This window comes from Pan troglodytes, chromosome 19 (genome assembly GCF_028858775.2).
Source record: "Pan troglodytes isolate AG18354 chromosome 19, NHGRI_mPanTro3-v2.0_pri, whole genome shotgun sequence".
Taxonomy (NCBI): Eukaryota; Metazoa; Chordata; class Mammalia; order Primates; family Hominidae; genus Pan; species Pan troglodytes.
Genome location: NC_072417.2, coordinates 64,631,447 through 64,657,212, shown reverse-complemented (window position 1 = coordinate 64,657,212; position 25,766 = coordinate 64,631,447). Strand labels below are relative to the sequence as shown.

The following is a 25,766-nucleotide window of genomic DNA, read 5'->3' as shown; positions in this document are numbered from 1 at the left end:
AAATCCCAAGAGGGACATTCTACAAAATGCATGACCAGGACTCCTCAAAACTGTTAAGGTCATCCAAACTTAGGAAAGCCTGAGAAACTGTCACAGCCAAGAGGAGCCTAAGGAGGTGTGACAGTTAAATGTAGTGTGGGATCCTGGATGGGAACCTGGAAGAGAAAAAGGGAACTGATTAAAAACTAAGAAAATCTGAATCAAGTATGGACTTTAGTTAATTATAAAAGTGCACATCTGCTATATGCTTTTTTCTCTACACACTTTTCTCCCATCGCCCTCTTTGCCTTGAAGTTGCCTCCTCATTTCCCTGCTCTCTTTCCCTGACCATTACTTGTTTTTGTCACTCATTAGATTACAAGTTCCCTGGAAGCAAGAACTGTGTCTGCCATGTTCATTATTGCATCAGTACTTAGCACAAGGATGTCTGGGACACAGCAGGGAGTCAATAAATTTTTAATGAATAAAAATGAACTCTAAAAATCCTTCATTTATCATGTGACCCTCCGGCTGATATCCAGTTTCTCCTTACTTGCTCATCCGAATTTCCCAAAATAGTAATTTACAGTTGCTTTCCACACTTTTTCTCTTTCCATTTTTTTTTTCAACCCACTAACATCTGGCTTTTGCCTCCTGCAACCACCCTATTGAATTTGCTCCTCCTGGGTCACCAATGACCTCCAGACTGCCAAAAGCAGTGGACTTTTGAAAGATGCCCTTTCTCTATGTTCCTGGGCCTGTGCTAGATCTCTCAATAATGCATTTAACCTTTAATGTGTCTATCTCTTCCACTACACTGAGATCACCTTGAGGACAGGAATTGTGTAAAGATTATTCACCTTTGTATCCTCAGCACGTGGCACATTTCTCAGAACTTAGTAGGTGCTCCACACATCCTGGTTTTTGTTGAAGTCGTAAGGGTTGACAGCAAAATGGAATTATGCATGAGGAGCAGCTATAAGAATGTGTTTCTAAAACAAGACTGCAAAAGGCACTTTGTGTTGAAGCTTCTCTTCTACAGAGTGCTTGCTTCGTATGTGACAGTTTAAAGAAACTTTGCCCAGTCAAGAAAAAAAAGGGGAGGAAGTGAATTCCCTTGGACTCCTCACTCATGATTCTTCAGCAGTTCTGAAACACCACCACAAACTCACAAGCCCACTGTGGGCAGATAAACCTTGTATTCAACAAGAGTTCTCTGACTCGAAGCAGTGCTGATGGACAGGTGTGCACTTACAGGTACATATACACCTGCCTCCCCACATCCTTAAGAGGGGACTACGCAACCATCAGTAGTATAGACAGCAGCCTCAGGGACAGTGGTAGTGTCTTCCTGCCTGAATAACACTTCCTTTACTACTGGCTAATGACTAATGCCTGGCCTTCACTTACCCACCTTAAGGGGTTTAGTCCTTTTTTTTTTTTTCTTTTTGGTCTTTTGAAAAAAAAAACATATTAAGCAGAAAGCAGCAAGGTTATCAGCTGTTACCCAGCCATTGTCCCAGTGAAGATGAGATCCAGCTCCTTCCCTGAAGGAAGGTGTTGGTGGAGGGGGACAGCAGTGTCTGCATGAAGGAGTGGAAGGAGCCCACCAGGTGTGATGAGGCTGGAGAAAACTGAAGGTGCCACCAGAAACGTCCACTTAACAGGTTTGCCTGGAGCCAGCCTTGCAAGAAACTCTGCTTGTGATGGCTCATTTACTTCTCAAATTGCTGCAGAAAAAAACATAGGGAAGAAAGAGGCTAAGAAATGAAAGAGAATTTTCAAGTAGACATCCCGCATGAAAAACACTAGTTCCAGTCCCACCTGGGGTTCACACAGCAAACAGGTTTAAAACCCACATCGAACATTGGCCACTGAACTATAGATATGACTATGCATAGGTTTTTTCTCATGGCTATAAAGTTTCTTCAGGACAGAATTCAGACTCATTAGCATGGCGCTCCAGACCCCAATATACATTTCTAGTCTCATGTGACATTCCCCAAACGTTCTCTGTGTCTTTCAATCACAAGACTTACTGCTGAACTCAGGACACTAAGGATTTTTATATCTCCACACTTTCTCTCTGTGACATTATAACTTAAAATCAGAGGTATATATTTGGTCTTCATCCCTGCTTCCTGGCACAGAGCTCCTAAAACTCCTGTAGATAGGGGTGCTAGGAGAATCTTTTGTTCTAATATTTGGCCTTTGAGCCCAGTTCCTGACACAGAGATCCTAAAACCCTTGTAATTTCTTGAGTGATAGGAGTGTATGACACAGAGCTCCTAAATCCCTTGGGATTTCCTAGGTGATAGGAGCCTCTTTTGTTCTAATGAGGTGACTCTTGGGGGGCTCCTGGGTAGCCCAAGATGGGAGCTGGGAACCAACCATGTGATTAGAGGTTTGTAACGTTCAGCCAACACCCAGCCTCCAAGGAGGAAAGAGGGGTTGAAGGTTGAGTTGATCACCAATGGCCAATGATCTGATCAGTTTTGCCTATGTAATGAATCCTCCATTAAAACCTAAAAGGGTTGGACAATGAGAACACATGGACACAGGGCAGGGAACATTACACACCGGGGCCTGTCAGGTGGTGGGGTGCTGGGGGAGGGATAACATTAGGAGAAATTCCTAATGTAAATGTCTAGTTGATGGGTGCAGCAAACCAACATGGCACATGTATACCTGTGTGACAAACCTGCACGTTGTGCACATATACCCTAGAACTTAAAGTACTAAAAAAAAAAAAAAAAAAAAAAAGTAAACGGACTAGGTTAAGGAAGCTTCTGGATGGCTGAACATATTGAGGTTCTAAGAGGGTGGAGAGGCCGTGGAAGTTCCTTAGCCCTTCCCACATGACTTGTCCCATCTGGCTACTCATCTGTAACCTTTGTCATATCCCTTATAACAAATGACTTAGTATAAGTAAAGCGTTCCCTGAGTTCTGTGAGCTGCCCTGGCAACTTAATCAAGCCTAAGGAGGGGGGTCATAGAAACCACAATTTATAGCACGTGGGTCAGAAGCACAGGTCACACCCTGAGCTTGCAATTAGCATCTGACGTTGGGGTGGGAGGCAGGAGTCTTGCAGGACTGAGCCCTCAACCTGTGGGATCTGACACTCTCTCCAGGTAGTGTCAGAATTGAATTGAAATAGAGGATACCCAGCTGGTGTCCACTGAAAAACTGCTTGCTTGGTGTGTGAGGAAACCTCCCCCATGAATCTGGTGTCAGAAATGTTGTGTTGAGTAGTATGTGAGAGGGAATAGAAAAATAAACACTTTGGTCTTTGGTTTTTCTTATGTCTATTAATCTCTATCTGAAATATTCTCCCTCCTTTACCTTCTGGACCTAGTAGACTTATATGCTCCATCCGCAGCCAAGCTTGCTAATCCTTCACTTGCTTCCCCATGCAGAGCTTTGTACTACTTTTTCTATTTTCTCAGTGATACAGTAGTCACACTTTATTATGGTGTTGGAGATAGAAACTGTCAATTAACTCCCGCTTCTGTCCTCTGGGCTCTCTACTTGATTCCAAGTAGAGAATGGAATCAAATGAGGCTCAGAATAAAATCAGCCTCATTAATGATAAAACTAGATTGGAGAACACGGTTTGAATGAAGTCCTAAATGTGCTTTCTGCTCTCTGCCTTACAAAATGCAGAGAATTAGCCCCTAAGAAAGAGCTGGCCTGCTCCCCCTCCTGCATTCACAGGCTAAGAAGCAGGAACAGAAAGAGTCAAGACCTGTGTCGGGTGCGGTGGCTCACGCCTGTAATCCCAGCACTTTGGGAGGCCAAGGTGGGCAGATCACCCGAGGTCAGGAGTTCGAGACCAGCCTGACCAACATGGAAAAACCCCCATCTCTACTAAAAATACGAAAGTAGCCAGGCGTGATGGCACATGCCTGTAATCCCAGCTACTCGGGAGGCTGAGGCAGGAAAATCGCTTGAACCCAGGAGGCAGAGGTTGCAGTGAGCCGAGATTGTGCCATTGCACTCCAGCCTGGGCAACAAGAGTGAAACTCCATCTCAAAAAAATAAAAATACAAATAAATAAATAAATAGAAAAAGCCAAGACCCAGCTGGTTAAGCAGGAGGCAGGTCCTACCTGGTATGTGCACTCTCTGAAGACCAGCCATGCAAAGGATCTGCTTCCATCAATCCAGGAAGAATTATCAGCCATGACTACACACTAAAATCACCTGGGAGCTTTAAAAAACACTGCTGCCCAGGGCTTACCTGAGACCAGTGAAATCTGGAGGTAGGGCCTAGGCATCAATTTTTTTAAAAATTCTCCAGCTGATTCTAATGTGAAGCCAGGGCTAGGAATCTCCAATTGAGTCTAAGCGGCCAGAAGGAAACACGAACCCACCAATAGATAAACTAGGCTAATGATGTCAGTAGCTTCCCTGCTTCACCAGTCAGGCTAGCGCTGCCCCTCCACTAGAAAGAGGTGAGGAAGAAATGGGTGGAAGGAGAACTAGAGGGTCTCTTTTCACTTCTTCCCTGCTGGCTGGGCAAAAGCATCATTTGTTCTCTTATGGGCTAAGGAGGAATATGAGAACAAATGTTTTCATATAATACTTCACTTGAACTTCACACTTCATGTGTGATATTCAGGTAGGCAGAATTATCTCTATGTCACAGGGGAGGAAAGTATTTCTACATTGTCACCCTTTTCTTTCTTTTTTTTTTCTTTCTTTTTTTGAGACAGAGTCTCGCTCTGTCACCCAGGCTGGAGTGCAGTGGTGCCATCTCAGCTCACTGTAACCTCTGCTTCCAGATTCAAGCAATTCTCCTGCTTCAGCCTCCCGAGTAGCCGGGACTACAGGTGCACACAACCATACCTAGCTAATTTTTGTATTTTTAGTAGAGATGGGGTTTCATTGTGTTGACCAGGCTGGTCTTCAACTCCTGACCTCAAGTGATCCACCCGCCTCGGCCTCCCAAAGTGCTGGGATTACAGGCATGAGCCACCGTGCCTGGCTCTTATCTTTCTATTTGAACTTCACTTCATATTTTATTTTTTTCTGATTATAAAACTAATGCAGTTTCACTATGGAAGTGTATCAACAGAAGTATAAAGCATTAAATAAAAATAAATAATTCTACTACCAACCACACAGCTATCATTTTGTTGTATTTCCTTCCAATTTTGTCTTCTTCCTTTCTCATTTAAAAATATACACGTTTATGTATTTTTTAATGATTACATTATCTTCCATTGTGTGGATGTATGACTTATTTAGCCATTCTCCTAACTTCAAATGTTTAGGATATTTCCAAATTTATATCATAGTAAATAAAGTTATAGGAAATCTCTTAACCATATGGCTTTCTACATTTTAAATTATTTCCTTAAGATAAATTATTAAAAATGGAGCTACTGTGTCAAAGATTATGAATATATTTTTAAGAATCTTGATACATTTTTCCAAATTTCTTTTTGCAAAAGTTTTTGCCAATAGAAGCCATTGTTATTTATGAAAGCAGAAAAAACACCGAATTTTCTCTATTAGTGACAACTCAGTGTATCTTCTGACACATTTTAGAAGTAAAAGGGATTTCTGCTTTTCATTCTTCAGTCAGGAGATGTCTTTTATTTTTTCTTCTCTAAGAGATGACAGAGGTACTTCTAAAGTTCGTCATCTTTATAACAATCGTCATTTGCTTTTCACTATTCCTGGTTCAACAACCAAATGGTTCCACTAGATCCTGGGTAAAAGATAAATGAGGCAAGAAAAGCCAGTCATGCTTTCCAAGTAATAAAGACCTTTTGTGTACTCTCTTTGTGTCTACAAAGCCAGTAAAGCAGTTGTGACAAGTTTCACAAGTATCCTATTGCTGCTGGAAGAAAGTGGGGCTCACAGAGATCATTGTCCAAGGTCACAGGCTGGCGAGAATCCAAACACAGCATTTTTTTGTTTGGTTGGTTGGTTTTTGGTCTTGGGGTTTTTTTGGTTTTTGTGGGGTTTTTGTTGTTTTTGGTTGGTTTGTTTTTGTTTGTTATCTTGTTTGTTTGTTTTTGCTGTCACCTATCTGTCCCAGAAGTAGCCAGGTCTTCTGTCTCTATATCTCGATGCTTTGCCCCTATACCTCAGCTGCCTCTGTGTCATGCTCTGTATAAGATGGGATGCAGACATCACTTTTTTTTATTTAGATGGTTGGGTGTTGTTTTGGGGGCTTTTGTGGTTTTTTTTCTCTTTCAACTTTTATTTTAAGTTCAGGAATACATGTGCAGGATGTGCAGGTTTGTTACGTCAGTAAATGTGTGCCATGGTGATTTGTTGCACAGATCATCCCATCACCTAGGTACTAAGCCCAGCATTCATTAGCTATTCCTCCTGATGCTCTCCCCTCCTCCACCCTTGCCAACCCCAACAGGCCCCAGTGTGTGTTGTTCCCTCCCATGCGTCCATGTGTTCTCATCATTCAGTTCCTACTTATAAGTGAGAACATGCGGTGTTCAGTTTTCTGTTCCTGTGTTAGTTTGCTGAGGATAATAGCTTCCAGCTCCATCCATGTCCCTCCAAAGGACATGATCTCATTCTTTTTATGCCTGCATAGTATTCCATGGTGTGTATGTACCACATTTTCTTTATCCAGTCTATCAGTGATAGGCATTTAGGTTGCTTCCACAGACATCATTTCTTACCAAAGATATCCCACACATCAGCTGAGATCTCCCTGCCTCTTGAGATATAGATTAGATCACCTAATCCCTGGTACTAATTTTCTAGGGCTGCCTAGAAACAAAACAAAATACCACAGACTTGTTGGCTTAACCAACAGAAATTTATTTCTCACAGTTCTGGAGACTGGAAGTCCAAGACCAAGGTGCCAGCAGGGTTGGTTTCTCCTGAGGCCTCTCCCCTAGACTTGCAGACATCTGTCTTCTCGCTATGTCCTCACGTGGACTTTTTTCCGTGTACGTGCATCCAGGCGTCTCTTTTTCTTCTTATAAGGACACCAGGGTTACTGGAGTATAGCCCCACCACTATGACCCTGTTTAACCTTAAATACCTCTCTAATGGCTTTGTCTAAGGTAGTGGGAGTTAGAACTTCAACATATAAATTTTGAAAGGACAGAATTCATCCCATAACACCCTTTATCCCACCTCCCACAGAGCATAAAGCTCTCCCAACTTGAGGTGGGTTCTTGGTGGAGAAATGGCGGGAGCAAGTAGAGAAGTGCCCCTCTCTGGCTCCAAACTCCAGCTTTCGTAAAATTAAGTCATTGTATTCATCTTCTCTCCAACCAACATAGATTCTCTCTCTCCCCCACTTCCTGTAGACATAGAAATGAGAAAGAGATCTTGTGTTTTCCAGGATGAAATCATTCTCAGGCACCATTTGGGTGTGTATTTGATATTATTAAGAAGTCCAGGGATGGAAGGGAAAGAAAAGGACTGTATGGACAGTTTCAAATTGAACATCAGACAGCCTTGTTCTTAGGAGAACGACCTTATCACATTCGAATCCAAGTATCTAGTCTCAACCAGTTAGAGCCCAAGGGAAGGAAAGGTGGTTAATTGATAGTTCACATCATTAACCTCATAATAATGTGTGAATACTGTATCACAGGAAAGTAGAGAAAATCCACCTATGGGGATGTTTCACTGGCTACCTAGTCATGCGGTTCCAAGCCTAGTGCCATCCTGTAGGCTCTTCTTTCATGCTTTGCCTTCCTTTATTCCTCCTGACTCTTGCCCTCTTGAATTGCTCCCTGGAAATTCTAAATACATCTCCCTCAGTTAGGCAAAGTCTTTCTGCTCTCTCCAGCTCCAGACTGCCTTTGAATAGCCAGACCAAACCCCTGGAAGGCTCGACAGAATGGAAGGCCTTCAATTTAACCAGCTCTACTTTCCTCAGACTCCAGTTGCAATTTAAATAGCATTGTGTCTTCATTACTCAAACAAATCCTAATAATGTTGATATTAGTGAAGATGAATGTTTAACAGCTTGGGACTGAAATAATGAAGTTGCTAAATAAAGAATGAGGTCAGAGTTGCTAAAATGCTTGAAAAATGTCAGCTGGGATGGATAAAAGGGCATGCTGTCCATGAGTGGCTTAAGAATATAAAGTAGAAGTGTCTGGAAGAGAAAGTTAAGTGAATCAAGCTACAGTCCTAAGTGTGCATTTAGTCACAATCAATGATACACCTTAGTCCTGAAGCCATTGCTTATCACCTGGGGTGGGTGGGGCAGGGGTGAAATCCGACCTTGGGGAGAGACAGAGAGGGAGAAACTGACAAAGAAAAGACATTAGCGGGTAGCTGCCTCCCTGCCTTAGCCACTGAGGCCCAAAGGAAATGAATTTTGACTCATTCCATTCAGTGACTTATAAGCAGGAAAATAATTGCAGTAGAAAACCAAACCGTGGGGTTTAAAAAGAAAGAAGACATAGAAGAACCCCATAGAGGGTGCTGAAATGTGGGCTTTCATTCTTAGCCTCCATAATACCAGCTCCCATTTATTGATCGCCCCCAACTATGTGCCAGGTATTGTTTAAACTGGAAACAACCCAAAGTTTATTTAGCAGGAAAATGGATAAGCACACTGTGGTACACCCGTACATTGGAATATTACTCAGCAATAAAGGGAACCAACTATTGATACACACAACTTAGATGGATCTCAAAGGCATTGTGCTGAATGAAAGAGGCCAGTCCCAACAGGCTGAATGATTCCTTCTCGTGGACATTCTCAGAAAGACAGATTATAGTGATGGAGAAAAGAGAAGTACTTACCAGAGGTTAAGAGTTGGGGAGGGTGTAATGATAAAGGGGTAACGGAGGAATCTCTTTTGTATTTCCATGGTTGTGGTGGTTAAACAAATCTATGCATATGTTAAAACTCATAGAACTGTGCACTCTCAGAAAGTCAATTTTAGTCTATATTGTTTTTTAATAATTTTAATAAAAGTTAAAAAGCAATAATGGAGAGAAGGTGGAGAAATATGAACACTTTTACACCGTTGATGAGAGTGTAAATGAGTTCAACCATTGTGGAAGACAGTGTGGTGACTCCTCAAGGATCTAGAACCAGAGATACCCATTTGACCCCGCAATCCCATTGTTGGGTATATACCCAAATGATTATAAATCATTCTACTATAAAAACACATGCACATGTTTGTTTATTGCAGCACTATTCACAATAGCAAAGACTTGGAACCAACCCAAATGCCCATCAATGATAGAATGGATAAAGAAAATGTGGCACATTTACACCATGGAATACTATGCAGTCATAAAAAAGGATGAGTTTATGTCCTTTGCAGGGACATGGATGAAGCTGGAAACCATCATTCTCAGCAAACTAACACAGCAACAGAAAACCAACCACCACATGTTCTCACTCACAAGTGGGAGTTGAACAATGAGAACACATGGACACAGGAAGGGGAACATCACACACCAGGGCCTATCGGGGGGTGGGGGGCTTGGGGAGGGATAGCATTAGGAGAAATACCTAATGTAGATGATGGGTTGATGGGTGCAGCAAACCACCATGGCACGTGTATACCTATGTAACAAACCTGCACGTTCTACATATGTATCCCAGAACTTAAGGTATAATTTTTAAAAAGCATTATTATAAAATAAAACTATTCATTTTAAATAATCCATCAACCTAAAAATTCAAAAATACACCTGCACTAAATGTGTGTATCATGTGATTCCTCCTTATGTTTCTCCAATTCCCAGGTTTCCTCAGAGATGCCTCAAGGGCTAGGGTAGCAGCGCAGGAGAGGCCCAGTGGACAGGGCTTTCCACTGCCATTCAACTAGAAAGCTCCACTCTAACCTGTTTTCTATATTTAGATCTAAAAAACATTTCATTTGAACAAATTAAAGCTTGAACCATCAATATAACAAAACCTAGTAATAATTAGCATATATCAAGAGCTTACTATTGCCAAGCACTGGACAAATCTTTCTCAGATGCATTATCTCATTCATTCCTTCATTGAATTTCGTGATTAAGAGATGAATTATCTTAAAGATGAGGAAAATGAGACTAAGAGAAATTACTTAACTTGCCACAATCACCTGGATAGTGAATGTCAATGTTACTGTAGAGGGTCTTGACGGCAAGTTGTCCGGGTTCCTGGCATTTTGAACAAAGAATTGGACAAAACACACCACAGTGCAAGGAAAGACTGAAACAAAGAAAGCAGAGATTTATTGAAAATGAAAGTGCATTCCACAGGGTGGAAGCGGGCCGACTGGCAGCTCAAGGGCTCCAGTTAAAGAATCTTCTGGGGTCCAAATACCCACTAGAGGTTTCCCACTGGCAACTTGGTATACACCCCCTACAAATGAAGTGGTGGCCTGCAATCAGAGGCTGAAGTGAAGCTACAAAGGTTACACTCCTATGCAAATGTCTAATTGGTTATGGAAAGCAAACAAATAGAGGCTAAAGTGAAGTTACAAAGTTGCACTCCTATGCAAAGGAAGACTTGGCCTCCAACCAGTCTGGCTGTGGAAAGCAACCAGTCAGAGGTACTTTCAATTTTCCATCTGCCGCACAGAAAAGGGGGTGGTTTGCAAAGGGAGTAGCCTCATCCTTTGGTTACTGAAGTGTGGAAAGTTGGGGTTTTCCTTTCAGTTTAGTTCTAGGAAATCAGCATGAATCGGTCTTATGTTTCTGCCTCCAAACCCTATTCTCCTGCCTCAGTGAAACAGAGATTGGCACTGTGGCAGTGCCTCTCAGGTCCTCCATGCTGGGAGGATAACAGGCCCACAGCCCTGATGCACTCTGAAATCCACTGCTGCTCTCACATAAAGCCACATGTCCCAGGGGCTGCCCTGGGCCAATGACAGAGCGCAGCAGGGTTGCTGTTCTGGGGAGATGTGAGACTCTTCTCACGGATGAATTTGGCTCTAGATTCTCCATCAGCGTGGCTCCTTAAAGCTATTCTGCAGTTCTTCCCTCATTCATTTCTTCTTTCTTTCCTTCCTGCCTGCTTTACTGTCTACATGGCCTCCTTCCATCTCTCTCTCTCTCAGGGGCCAAACCTGCAGCGTAGTCTGATGCCTCTCCCAGCCTTCTCTGTCTCCCTTCCCATTTTCCCTCATCAGGGAATTCATCTTTCCCGATGAATTCTTGCATGCCTAATTCATCTTGGTGTTTGCTTCTCGAAGGACCCAGACTAGCACATCTTACTCCAGAAGTCAAGTTCTCATAAGCTTTGCAACAAGGAAACAATCCAAGTCTTAGAGATAATAATATTTAACATAGGGTTGTTGTAAAAATTAAGCTTCCTAAAGGCATAAGAATGATACAATGGACTTTGGAGACTTGGGGGGAAGAGTGGGAGGGGGCGAGGGATAAAAGACAACAAATATGGTGCAGTTTATACTGCTCAGGTGACGGGTGTACCAGGTTCTCACAAATCTCCACTAAAGAACTTACTCATGTAACCAAATACCACCTGTACCCCAATAACTTATGGAAAAATAAAATTTTAAAAAAAATTAAGCTTCCCGACACAGACGAATCCCCACTGTGTGCCCTTCACCTGGCTTGTAGTATATACTCAACAGTTATTGGATGAATGAAATGAAAAGAAGTTTGTATGACCATTAGCTAGGAGGGATTTCATGAAGGCTTGTTGTCTTCTGGCATTTAAAGAGAACGCAGGAGGGAATAGCAAGTGGATTCCCTCCAGGCATCTGGCAGTCCCTACCTGAGTGTCCATGGGACTACAGCACTACCAGCCTCTTCCTCCCTCCAAACCCAGTCAGATGCAGGCAGACCTGGCTGCCTCTTCTCACCCCCATCAGCTTTTTATACCAAGAAGAGTTTTCATGCTGTCATCCCAGCTGGCCCCATAGCTCGTGAAAGTCACTTCATGGGCTGAAAAAAAAAGTCTCTCTCTGAAAGAATCACTCTCATAAAGTGCTGTGAATTGGATGCTGACCTGGAGTTGACCAGAGGAATTTTTCAATACCCACTTTTATATATAAAATTTGTAACCTTTCTCTTTTCATTGAAACTAGGTAGTATTGACAGAGTAGAAATTTCAGGAAAGTATGTTTGGAACTTAATAGGAGTCAGCCCGTGGTAATCGCGGCTACCTGCAGTTCCATCAAGATTCCTAACCAAAAGGAGAAAATAAAATCAGAATCAATACTTCCATGGGCACGCAGTTTAAGAACTCTGCAGTAATTTGAGCAGAGCCTCCTTCCGGCACAGCCAGCTCTCATTCCTGCCACAGGACTGTTTCTCCATCATTTGTCAATTGGGAGACAAAGAAGGAAGAATTGAAGAAGGAATAAATGGAAGGGGATTCCAGCAGAGAGACAAGAAATCCATCAGCAGGGAAAGGAGACCAGAACTAAGAACCAGCCAGAGAGGAAAATAGATGGCTTTATGTAACAACAGAGCACCAACTCTTGCCTGTCAACAGTAGGCAAGGGTCCTTGTCTTCAGAACTTGCAGAAAAATCAGAAAATGTCACAGGGTACAGGAGATTCTTGTTTTGCAAATAAAACTAAGGCTTAGACAGGCCCAACAACTTGCTCAAGATCTTGAAGAAACAGGTGAGGAAAGGGCTAAAATGTAGCCCCTGTCATTCAGAATTATTACACACAGGCCTATTCCTTCTCACGATGAAGAATCTCACTACTTGTAAGTTTCCCTCTTTCCTCCTTTTTTAGTTATCTAGAGGACTCTACTTTCAACTTTAAGTCTTCCAGGACCCAAGCACCTAAGAGTTTATCCAGTTTCACGTCCACTGTGAGGTGGGGTACGTGGGTTGGTGTATAAACATCACAGGACTCAGAGACTTTCATTGGCAATGCCTGACAGGCAAACCTGGACTCATGGTGCACAGCAGGGGATGGAGGCAGGACAAGGTGTTAAGGGACCCTCCCCTATAGGACCAAGAAGTTGGGCCCAGGTCCAATCAGAGCTTTCACATCATACCCTGAGTCACCCTCTCCACTGCTCCCATTGTTCTTTCTTTCTTTCTTCTTTCTTTCTTTCTTTCTTTCTTTCTTTCTTTCTTTCTTTCTTTCTTGGGACAAGGTCTTGCTATGTTGCCCAGGCTGGAGTGCAATGGCACAATCATAACTTCTTGTAACCTCAAACTCCTGGGTTCATCCAATCCTCCCACCTCAGCTTCCCAAGTAGCTGGGTCCACCATGCCTAACTAATTATTTTTATTTTTGTAGAGACAGGATCTCATTGTGATGCCCTGGTCTCAAACTCCTGGGCTCGGGTGATCCTCCTGCCTCAGCCTCCCAAAGTGCTGGGGTTACAGGTATGAGATGCTGACCTGGCCCCCCACTGTACCCTCTTCCAATTAGCATGACTGAAAATCCTAAACAACTGAGATCTGATTATTCACAGTCTTTGCAGAGGCAGGGGGCTTGATGAGTTGATCTTTTGCCAATCAAAAGAACTCAGCTTTTCAGAGTGGCACCATTTTCTCCTACTCATGAGATCCTACTCCACAATTCTAACTCTGGAGTGTTTGGGGTATCTTGCAACCAGCACACCACTGGCAATTTGGAATAAATGGAAAACAGGGGAATAAGTGAACAGTTGACACAAAGGAAAACACTGTTCCATTTGGCTGCACATGTCCAGCAAATGAAAGCATACAATAGATTACCCATGAATTTCTAGTAACACAACGTTTTAAAAGGCTTCTTTGAAACCCAGATATCTCTCAAATAGCTGGGCTTAAGCCTTGTATCTATACCACAGACTTTTAAATTTCCTTCCCCAGTTACTGGGCTATTCATACTTTCCACTTCTTCTTGAATCAATTATGATCATTTATATTCTCTCAGAAAATCATCCATTCCTTTGATATTTTCAAATTTGTTATCATGTAGTAGAATTTTATCCTTCCCTTAAATATCTATTGTTATATCCTCTTTCTAATTCCTCATGTTGTGTGCTTATGTTTTCTCTCAATTGATTTGATTTGAATTGCTTGATTTGAATTGCTAGCACCTGGTCTATTATATTACTTTCTTTTATTTTTTTAAGTTGTTGTATAATCTTTATTTGCTTTACATTAAGCATATTTGTTTTTCTAATTACTGAATTAAATTTTTGTATGCAGTTTATGCGTTGTTTAAAAATAAAGGTATTTAAGGTCATGCATTTTCCCTGAGTCCAATTTTGGTCATATCCTATAACGCTGGATAACTAGCATCCTCAGTGCCATTATTGTCTAACTAGACTCCAAGTGTACCTTTTTTTTTCTAAGACAGAGTCTTGCTCTGTCATCCAGGCTGAAGTGCAGTGGCATGATCTCGGCTCACTACAACCTCCACCTCCCGGGTTCAAGCAATTCTCATGCCTCAGCCTTCCAAGTAGCTGGGATTACAGGTGTGCACCACCACGCCCCACTAATTTTTGTATTTTTAGTAGAGACAGGGTTTCACCATGTTGGCCAGGCTGGTCTCGAACTCCTGGCCTTGAGCAATCCGCCTGCCTCAGCCTCCCAAAGTCCAAGAGTACTTCTTAATTACTCCTTGACCTAAGAATTGTTTAGGTGAATGTTCTGCATTTGTTTTGTTTTTCATTTTCAAGTGGTAGCAGTTTTATTTCTACTTTTATTTATTAATAGCATTATAGTTAAAGAATGTGACCTGTGTAATTTTGATGAAGGGGAAAGAGAACGGTTTAAATTAACTGCAGAATTGCAGAGATCCAGCAGCCCGAGGGAGGAAGCTGAAGCTATATGACACTATTGCAGAGGTTTAATCTCTGCGTTTACAAATTTATTTGCCATGCTAGAGTGGCAGTCAAGAGTCAGCCGGGGAGTGCCCCCATGCGTCGTCTGGCAGAAACATCTGTGCCAAGTACAGTCTAAGTAGGTACCACACAGGCATAGAACACTTAACGGGCTTCTTGCAAGATCCAGACATTTCTCTCTGACTGGCTGCTGCCCACTCTTGCCTCCAGCTGGCATCCCTCAGAATGGAAAGATGTCTGAATTCTGGCAAAATATCTCCTGCTCACCTCCCAGACACACTGGTTTTAAGTGTAAAAGAAGTCATGAATCCAATCAGTCCTTCTTTAGATCCATATTTAGCAGAAAGGCTATGGTTTCTGGCATATGTGTCTGTAAACTTTTCTCACGTCCTATGCAGATTTCTCCTTCCTTTATACCCTTGGCCATTTCCATGAGATTCTCCAATGATAGGAACTAGATCCCAGTGCTGAAGTCACTAACTGCCTTAGAAACTCCCACTGGCCTTTTTTCTTTTCTTTTTTTCCTTGCCACTCAGAACAATAGTCTATTGGCAAAGTCCTCATTCGTGGGTAGGTTAATATTTCCTCTTCAGAAGTGAACCTAAGGATAGAAAACTAAATGCATTGAAAGCAGCACCATTACAGAATGTGCTCTGCCTAAGATTGGTTTTAGCTGAGCTTCAGGGCCACAGTCTACTCCTATCAGAACAGCAGATGTCCCTGAGTCGCCAGAGCTCACCGTCAATCATGTCTTATGTCTGAAAATAAATCCAGCATTAGGCAGCTGACCACATATGTGCCTCTGAAACTATGGCAACAGAAAGTCCTTTTACCTCTGTGTCCCAATTAAAAGTGTTCTGTTGGCTGTAATTGGGGTGTTTGGTCTCCAAAACTAATAGATCAAAGCAATCACATAAGCCTCAAATGTCACCATCATACGAATTGATATTTCCCATGCAAGCAGCTAATGAGTGGTCACACCAAAGAGCATATGAAATTGAGGTTACAGAGAATAACTGGATAAATCCATTTTTGGATCCTTTTCTCCATGTTCCCAACCCACCCAAGATTTGAAAACTGATTGAATATTGCCAAGGGGGGAGAAAGGACAATGACAATTTCAAGTTGGATGTCCAGGAGGATAGAGGAGCTTTTAATAGAAATGGGGAGAAAATTCTTGGAGTAGGTTTCGTAGAAAGAATGACGTATGTTGAGAAATAAATGTATTCAAGTCTACTGTACTAGGGTAGTCAGGTGTCTGGCATTGAACCAGGGCACATAACATTTGAGTTTTCTGCCTGGCTTCTAAAAAAAATTAACTAGTAACATGAATGTCTTCTTTTGATCTTTATACTTTCAGATTTGTTTTATTGTTGTTTCTGATTGATTCTTAATGAGCAATAGCATGAAACAACTCCGCTTTTAGTTTTTTCTCTGTTAATATGAAATGATCAATAAACAAACACTTAAAAAGATGCAACTGAAAGATCTTTTGTGCGATCCCTGTAATCTTTTGGTAATAGGAAAAATCCTCTGGTAATGTAAACAAGCTCATTCTCTAATAATCAGTTTACTAACACAAATAACATTACTTAATAATGTAAAAGGCTATGGGGGGAACAAAGTATATGTACACACTTTTTTTGCTCTATGAGAGGAATATGTTTGACAAACAATAGGGAGCTCAATTTATAGTAGCGTAATCAACTCAGAAAGTAGGCAGTTGCTGATATTAGTTCAGCAGCTCTGAGTACAATTTTGTCTTCCAGTCACCATTAGACTAAGAGAATTGTGTGAGCTTTGGCTCAAGCTCAAGCCAAACCCTTGCAATTCTCTTAACCTAATGGTGACTGGAAGATTATTCTATGTCTAATATGTCATCCAAATTCTAGGCAAAAAGAAGAGGGTTAAAGAGAAATAGCATATTAGCTGGTTCTTCCCTGCTGTAAGGGAACCTTCTCATCAATTCCACCCAGTAACGTCACCTACATCTCATTACCCAGAACTGTGTCACATGGTCATCCCATCTGAAAAACAAAACAAAACAAAAAACTGGTAAATGTAGTTTCTTAGTGGATGCATCATCATCTTTTAGCTGGAGTTTTGTTAATAATAAAGAAGAGAAAATAGATATTGGGTGAGTGGTTACCATCTCCCCTCTCTATTCAACTCACGCAGAAGGACTGGCATTTTTCTGGCAGCCATCATGCAGCATTGAATCTAGGGTTTCAAGAGGCAAGTCATACATGCTTTATCATTAAAATAAAGGAGTTCCCATCAAAAGACCTGTGATTGGGTTCTGGCTCTGCCAGTAGCTCCATGACCTTGAACAACTAAGTCATTTACTTTCATTTCTAATCTGTAAAATGAGAGAACTTAAAGCAGCCATTGTAAAAATCCTGAAATCCTATGCTTTGATTGTAGAGCCTTACCTGGTAGATATCAAAGTTTTGTTATGCTCCTCTCCTGGACCCTGTGCCCCACCCTTTTTTCCTGGTAGACAAGGAAACATTGCTATAGCAGTCTATCCAGAACCTAAGAGCAGTATTGCTTCAGGAACCATGTTGCCTTGAAGAAATAAAAATAGTTTCTTCTATCCCCTATAAAGAGAATGTTGAAGGGCAATGGTGGTTCTAAGATAATGTACATGATCCACTTCGGCAAGGCTCCTGGGCTGTGTGTGACCAGCACACCTGTGTCCAAGGCAAGAGGTCATCTGTGGAAGTCAAAGATAAGAAGATCCATCAAAGGTGAGACATTCAGCAGATGTCTCCAGACAGTAGCAACACTTGCCACCACCACTGCACACAGACTGCCAGGAAAACAGCTGGAAGTGGGATGGGAAAAGGGGAGGAAGTAGGGAGGAGAGGGAGGTAAGAAAATCTTAGGGTAATACAGGTAACCTTGCTCAGATCTATAACACTGTGAGGTCTATAGTGTTTTCTTTGGCAAATTTACACCACCAAAAAAGAAAAATTCACTTTCTTCCCACTCCCTCCACCCAGAAACCTCATCCTTTCTTAGCTAAACCCACTGTCCCAGCTAGAAAAGGAGGGGTGCTCTACTGGTTACATGAAAGAGGGACCAATTACACTTTGCATCGGGGAACCTGTCTTACTAGTTACACCATTGTAGGTGAGCCCTGTTCAAGCCAAATAAATTTTACCCTCTTCCTCTCTCTTTCAGCTCCACCTACCACCTTCTCACTGCATCAAATTTACTGGTGGATGGAGATTTCCATTTGCTGCCTCTGGTTAGCTGATAAATTGGGCTTTGGAATGCTTCTATGACTTTATATCACCCATTAAGCTCTTTAGATATTTAATAATAGAAAACCCTGACCTCTGTTGGAAATAATCCACAAAGGATTACAGCAAATAGAAGAATAGAAAGTGCCCCTTTCCCATGTAAATTGCACAGTCTAGAACAAGATTACCAAAGAGTCTGAGGGAACTTCGACGGGTAGACACGTGCAGTAAACCACCATGGCACACATACACTTATGTAACAGACCTGCAAGTTCTGCACGTGTATCCTGGAACTTAAAGTAAAATTTAAAAACAGAAAGAAATGAGCTATCAAGCTATGGCAGACATGGAGGAAGCTTAAATATTTCTAAGTGAAAGAAGCCGATCAGAAAATTTTTGATTCCAAAAATATGACATTTGAAAATGGCAAAACTATGAAGACAGTAAAAAGATCAATGGTTGCCAGGAGTTAAGGGAAGAGAAGGATGAATAAACAGAACACAGAGGATTTTTAGGGCAATAAGACTAATCTGTAGGATACCCTAATGGATACACGTCATTATGTATTTGTCAAAACCCACATAATGTACAACATCAAAAGTGAATCCTAATGTAAACTGTAGATTTTAAGTGATAATGATGTGTCCATGTAGGTTCATCAATCATAACAAATGTACCACTCTGGTGCCACAAGTCCATAGTGCGAGAGGTTGTGCATGTGTAGGGATGGAGGGATATGGAAACCCTCTGTATATTTCCCTCAATTTTCCTGTGAACTCAAAACTGCTCTAAAAAATAAAGTCAATTATTTTTTAAAAATGTATTTGCTGACCTAAAAATGAACATAGATGCTTCTAAACCCTCTTCACCTCCCAAGAAACTAACACTCAATATTTCCCAAAGAGAGATTGCTAGAAATTTAGGAGCATCTACTGATTGCAAGCATTTCTGTTCAGTCCTGTTCTCACCACTGTGGCCAATTCACTCTTTACTCTGCCCACTGAGCTTTAATTTCAACGACAGCATTTTTCATTTCAAGGTCCCTTTGGCTCTTCTGCTTCATTTTTTCCCGATATTATCACTTTCTTCTATTATAACCTTGATGATTTTCTTAGTATACTCATTTCATGGTCTCCACTAATAGCTCTGTTACTGGAAGCTCTTGGGGCTCCAATCCTGCTGTCTCTTTTGTCTAGTGGCACTTAGATATGGCAGATGGTTTCCTTGTGCATTTTGTAATTTTGGTTTTTGAGTTCAATTCTAGTAGAGGTCTATCTGTGCAAATACCAAGCAGCCTGAGTTAAGGGTCTATCCAGCTCTCCAGGGTAGTTTTGTATTTGCTTCTGTGGCCATTCCAAGGATATTACTTGCCTAGAACCAGTGCCATATTCATTTTTCAGCTTAATGGCTCCCAAGATCTTGCAAGTAGAATAAATTAGAATCTCAAACTTGTGCAAAAAAGTATGTTGTGAATGAATATTGTTATGCATTCTCAAGGGGAAATTTATTCCCCACTCGGAACTCAAGAGAAGACAGATAAATCTCACTATAGTATATCTGCCAGTGAGTGGGCTTTTTTCTATCTAACCATTTCTCCAAAGGTGTAGATTTTCAACGCCCCAGATTTTTTCAGTGATCTCCATTCCAATTTCCTGCCACTCAAGGGCTCAAGACCTCATCTCCCATATCCATTTGAGCTTTAAAATCCAGAAGCCTTATACATTGTTGGTGGGAAAGTAAATTAGTACAACCTCTATGAAAAACTGTATGGAGATTTCTTGAAGAACTAAAAATAGAATTACCATTTGACCCAGCAATCTCAATACTGAGCATCCACCCAAAGGAAAAGAAATTATTATATTAAAAAGATACCACTCTTTTTCAGGCTAGAACCATGGAGGGTGTAGAAGAGAAGAAGAAGAAGGTTCCTGCTGTGCCAGAAACCCTTAAGAAAAAGAGAAGGAATTTCTCAGAGCCGAAGATCAAGCACCTGAGAAAGAAGTTTGCCCAAAAGATGCTTCAAATGGCAAGGAGGAAGCTTATCTATGAAAAAGCAAAGCACTATCACAAGGAATCTAGGCAGTTGTACAGAACTGAAATTCAAATGCCAAGGATAGCAAGAAAAGCTGGCAACTTCCATGTACCTGCAGAACCCAAATTGGCGTTTGTCATCAGGATCAGAGGTGTCAATGGTGTAAGCCCAAAGATCCGAAAGGTGTTGCAGCTTCTTCGCCTTCGTCAAATCTTCAATGAAACCTTTGTGAAGCTCAACAAGGCTTCAATTAACATGCTGAGGATTGTAGAGCCATACATTGCATGGGGGTGCCCAAATCTGAAGTCAGTAAATGAACTAATTTACAAGCGTGGTTATGGCAAAATCAATAAGAAGGGAGTTGCTTCGACAGATAACACTTTGATTGCTCTATCTCCTGGTAAATATAGCATCAACTGCATGGAGGATCTTATTCATGAGATCTATACTGTTGGAAAATGCTTCAAAGAAGCAAATAACTTCCTGTGGCCCTTCAAATTATCTTCTCCATGAGGCAGAATGAAGAAAAAAACCACCCATTTTGTAGAAGTGGAGATGCTGGCAACAGGGAGGACCAGATCAACAGGCTTACTAGAAAACTGAACTAAGGTGTCTACCATGATTATTTTTCTAAGCTGGTTGGTTAACAAACAGTACCTGCTCTCAAATGGAAAAAAAAGATACCTGCACTCATGTTTATCACAGCACTATTCACAATAGCAACGTCATGGAATCAACCTAAGTGTCCATCAGCAGATGATCAGATAAAGAAAATATGGGATATACACACCATGGAATATATGCAGCCATAAAAAAAGAATGAAATAATGTTCTTTGCAGCATCATAGATAGAGTTGGAGGCCATTATCCTAAATGAAATAACTCAGAAACAGAAAATCAAATACTGCATGTTTTGACTTACAAGTAAGAGCTAAACTCACAGACATAAAGATGGAAATAATAGACACTGAGGACTCCAAAATGGGGAGGGATGGGAGGAGGGTAAGGGTGTTTAAAATTACCTATTGGGCTGGGCACAGAGGCTCACATCTGTAATCCTAGCATTTTGGGAGGCCAAGGCAGGAAGATTGAGCCTTCTTGAGCTCAACTCCTACTTTAGCCCAAGAGTTTGAGACCATCCTGGGAAACATGGTGAAACCACATCTCTACAAAAAATACAAAAATTAGCTGGGCTTGGTGGTGCATGCCTGTAGTACCAGCTACACAGGAGGCTGAGGTAGGAGGATCACTTGAGCACAGGAGTTCGAGGCTGCAGTCAGCCATGATCACACCACTGTACTCCAGCCTGGGCAACAGAGTGAGACCCGGTCTCAAAAAAATACAGAAAAATATTTTAAAATGGCCTATTGGGTACAATGTTCACTATTTGGGTAATGGGTACACTAGAGCCCAAACTTCACTATTACGCAAAATATCCATGTAACAAACCTGCACACATACCCCTTGAATCTAAAACTATTTTTAAAATAAAATAAAACAATACTCAGCCAAAAAAAAAATCCAAGTCCATTATTTACCAGCAACAATAAACTCTGGCCCCTCTGAGACTGCATGACTATCAGCCCTAGTCTTCAGCTCCTTCTGGTTCTAGGCAGTTGAAAAGATGTTTGTTCAGGTTAAATTTTGTTATCACTTATGACAATTTCTAATGTTTATGAATAAACATTGGGAAACTAATCCTTTCTGAAAACTACTAGTGAGCCTCTGTTGGTATAAAACAACTAAACATCTTATGTCATAGTTGCTCAGTGTGTTATAATGTACATTTGAATTTACCTATAATGTGTGACTATTGAACAGTCTTTTTTCCGTATCAGTATGAATGAGAATAGATGTAAAAAGCAAGAATAAAATCTATTGGTGAAAAAATAAAAGGAAGTTCATTACATTCTATTGAACATTTCTAGGTATTTTCTAGTAGGAAGGTTTTCAGACTACTTAGACTCCTATCTTACTGGAAATGGAACCAGCAGTTACATTAGATGCACCACTCCATTTAATCCTCATCCCAACCATGCAAGATAGATAATCATACTCCCATTTCACAAATGAGGAAATGAAGACTCATAGAAGTTACATAATTTTATCAAGGTCACACAACTAATGCTGTCTGATCTCAAAGACCACGTAATTCTCCTTATCTCATATTACCTCTTTGGAGAGCCAGCCTATTTCCTTTACTGTGTCTGAAAGAAGGGAGTCCAGAGCTTGTGAACAGTTTAAGCCAAAGAGTCCTTTGAATGTTCTCCTTGAAAAACGGTCTTAAGAAAAAAAGTTCCTGGCAAGTTTCCATTATTAATTATAAGGGTGAGTGGTAAGCCAAAGAATTATGAAGCCTGGATGTGGCTTGACATCACCTTTGGGGAAACCATCAAGAATCCCTGAATAGGCTTGTGCCTGAGCATACAGAGAGAGAGAGGCAGACCTTCCCTCCCCAGGAAGCCAGCCTCATTTTATTCAAGGGTGGGTCAGCAGAAGGTTTGGAGGATTAGCTCTGCCTGAAATCTGTAGGAGAAAGTGGATACAGGAGAGGTTAATGTCCATGCTGAGGAATCATGAAGCCGATAAAAACCTGGATCATTGGGTTAGAAGCTGGCCCAAGGCCAGACACAAAATATAGCCATAATTGGAGCCTTCCCAAGTAGAAAAAGGTTATTAGTGGAATCACATTAATCACAATGATTAATGCTGAAACTCAAGCCTTTTATTATGTAAAAGGCTCAAAAGAGTATATTGGCAGAGAGGGAAAGGGTTCCAATTTTGCAGAAAATAGTGAGCCAAAGAGGTACAGTAAATATTCAGGATGTGATTTGAAAATCAGAAACCTGGATGGGTCACACAAATCACACTTAAAAGCTGCTTATGCAAAGAAATTTGCCAGAAAGCAAATGTGCCTACAGATGGCCCATCAGGAGGCAGTTGGGTACTCCCTGCTTGCTGCAAGGGCAGCCAGGCCAAGGGAGAGGACAGGCCAGGAGGGGCCCAGGGTGTGGGGTGGAATGAGAACACAAGCCAAGAACAAAGATCTCACTGTCCACAATCCTCCCAGAGTCCTCAACCTGCCAAGGGCAATGCCCCAGAGAGGTCATCTTGGAGCTCCAGGGCCTTTAAAATCTCCTACCCTGGACCAGTTGGGGCAGAGGAACAGTGCTAACCAGCTGTGACTTGTGAGTCGAAAAATAAATTACAATTACAAAAAAAAAAAAAAACACAAGATTTAAAACCAGTGCTGAATCATAAAAGTACACAAACCAAAGCCTCACCCATGAGTCCAAACCAAGCTAGATGAAAGGTTGGTCAGTGATGAGGGAAACTCAGAAGAATGAGGCCATTTAAAAACAAAGAAGAAAGTTTATGCTGGAGAAAATCTCTAAACTGGAATTAGGTACTCAGGAGGCTCTTGTGGTCTGACCATTACCAATGGCAGGGACCCAACTCACAGGCAGGAAAGGACCACAAGTGTCCTTCCATATTCCTGGGCTTCTCAAACTGAGAGCAGACCATTAAATAATTATTCCCTGCCTTACATTTTATAGAAGAAAAATTCTGGAAGAAGAGAGGCAAATTATGTGTCTTTTAAAATTAATTTTTTACATGCCTGTTTCCAAAAGGATCTAGGGTATGTCACACTATTAAAGCATATGCACATGGCAGTTAAATAAAGATGCTTGGCAAAGACTGGCTCACTCTTCACCAAACCCATTTTCTCTTCCAGCCAATAACATATGAACAGAAATATTAGTGCCACTTTCAGGGCTGGTCCATAGACACCTCCTAGGCATGACCACCCATAGTCTTTCTTCATTTTCTGGCTAAATGCAGGAGGATCTGAGTGGAATGACTCTCTGAGTCCCTGAATCTTTGCCTGTGGGACAACTGCCTGATGATCAGGAAAACACATTTGCACTTCACATGGGAAAACAATTCCTACTGTGAGAAGCCACTATGACTTGGGGGATTATTGTTATAACAGCTGACATTCTATTTAATACAGAAGTTGGTAACTTGAAGAGGAATACTGACATAATAAAAACTAAACACAGTATTGGCTTAGCACTCAGGTGGCAGGCAGAGAGGAAACTGTTCTCAGAGTGGAAAGATGGAGACCTACGATATTTCATGGCAAAACATTACACTTGTCACCTGGCATAACTTGGAAGCCACAGCATGTGCCAATTGAGCCTGTAGCTCTAGAAAAGAAGTTGAAGAAAAGCTCAAATTTTTTTTCTGCTCTTAATAAGAAGGAAGAGGGAGGGAGAGAGAGAAACAGAGATTGAGTCGGGGGCCTCTAAGGATTGTAAAAATCCTGCTATTTTAAGGCTGCAAACAGTAATAGATTAGACTGAAGGAAGCATTAAAGAAAAAGGACTCCCAGATAAGAGTGTATTCCCAGCCAAGGCCTCTCATTATGATTCCCTACCCTCTATGGCCTTTCTGTTCCAACATGAGGCCTCCTCAGCTCCTTGCCTCTCTAGCACGTGCACAGCCCTCACTGAGGCTCTAGGGAGCCTCTCACTCCCTGGACATTGTTCATGGACCCTGAGGCACTGGAGAACTCTCTCGGGCCCAGCTTCATGGAAACTTCCCTCAGCCATGTCTAATCTAAATCCGGCCTCAACCACTGTAATATCAGACACCATCGTGAAACTGGAGCATCTCCAAAGGCCTTGCAATTTTCTTAGTCTACGGCTTAAGAAATATGAAGTTTCCTGCCACTGGGTTTTCCCCTACCAACCTCCCCGGGTGCTTCCACCACCCTTTGATTCTCCTCTCTACTCCCAGTTCTTTCTCCTCATACCAGAAGGGATTCCTTCCTCCTATTCCTATATGAAAGAAAATCACCTCTAAGGAAGACCTTTCAAAAATATTGACCCTCTTATGCCTAGGCACACCTAGGCTATAAGATCCTTAATAGCAAGGATGCCTTGCCTTCAGGACTCATCCAGTGTCTGACATGCAGTAGGCACCAATGTATTTTTGGTGAAATAAATTGAACTGTAGTAAATTAAGGGACAGAGAAAAGGGCTTGCAAGCAAAGTGGAAGAGAAGCTCCAAGGTCTCAAGATAAAGACCTGGGGAAGCAGGGAGCAGGGAGCAGCAGGAATAGTGGTGGAGTTGCAGCTTGTGTCTCTTGCCTGGTATAAACTTCCCAAGAGGACTTCTGAATTCAACTTGCTGCACTCCCTGTTTTCCTGCAAACCTCAAGGAAGGAGTACAGGCATGACCGCATTCACTCACAGAGGTCCAGACTTAAAGCCTAAGCTGTATTCATTATAATTCAAACACATCTGGGCATGAGTGGAAGGCTGGTGGTGCAGGCCTTCCAAGGATCAGTTTGCATGAGGCACTAAGGAGACCCCTAGGAAATAATCCATCCCAGGGGAAGAAAGAGTTGAAGGGGAAAGTTTGAACCAAACAGAATAGAGGGCCAGGAAGGGAGGGGCAACTTTGAGTATAGCATAATGCCCATCTTTCAGTTCATTGTCTAGTCTAGTCCCTGCGGATGTGTGCCAGAATCCAAGATAAAGGACACTGCATTAAAAATAATTTTCAAAAGACAGAGCTTTATTTTTTTGAAAAAAATTATATATTATTCAGTTGGTACTATAGAAATTGAAAGAAAGTTTGAGATCTATGCAGAGTGATCATATATCCCAGTTCTCCCAGGACACTCCCAGTTTGCACCTGTTGTCTCAGCAGGTAACCCTGTTCCCTCTTCCAGCTTACTTCTGAAGTGTTCTAGAAGTTGTATGGTCACCTTG

At 41.7% G+C, this 25,766-nt stretch overlaps 1 protein-coding gene across 1 annotated transcript; it reads left to right on the top strand.

Annotated features, from left to right (window-relative positions):
* The first annotated feature begins 19,831 nt into the window (after positions 1-19,831).
* Positions 19,832-20,496, top strand: LOC468407 (large ribosomal subunit protein uL30-like). Its single transcript, XM_054671208.2, has one exon. It carries the CDS (start codon positions 19,846-19,848, stop codon positions 20,494-20,496), a length of 651 nt encoding a protein of 216 aa, XP_054527183.1. The 5' UTR covers positions 19,832-19,845.
* Positions 20,497-25,766: the final 5,270 nt, after the last annotated feature.

Excerpts from the sequence above, each read along its gene's own strand:
- LOC468407 (XM_054671208.2), top strand. The coding sequence starts at position 19,846 with ATGGAGGGTGTAGAAGAGAAGAAGAAGAAGGTTCCTGCTGTGCCAGAA.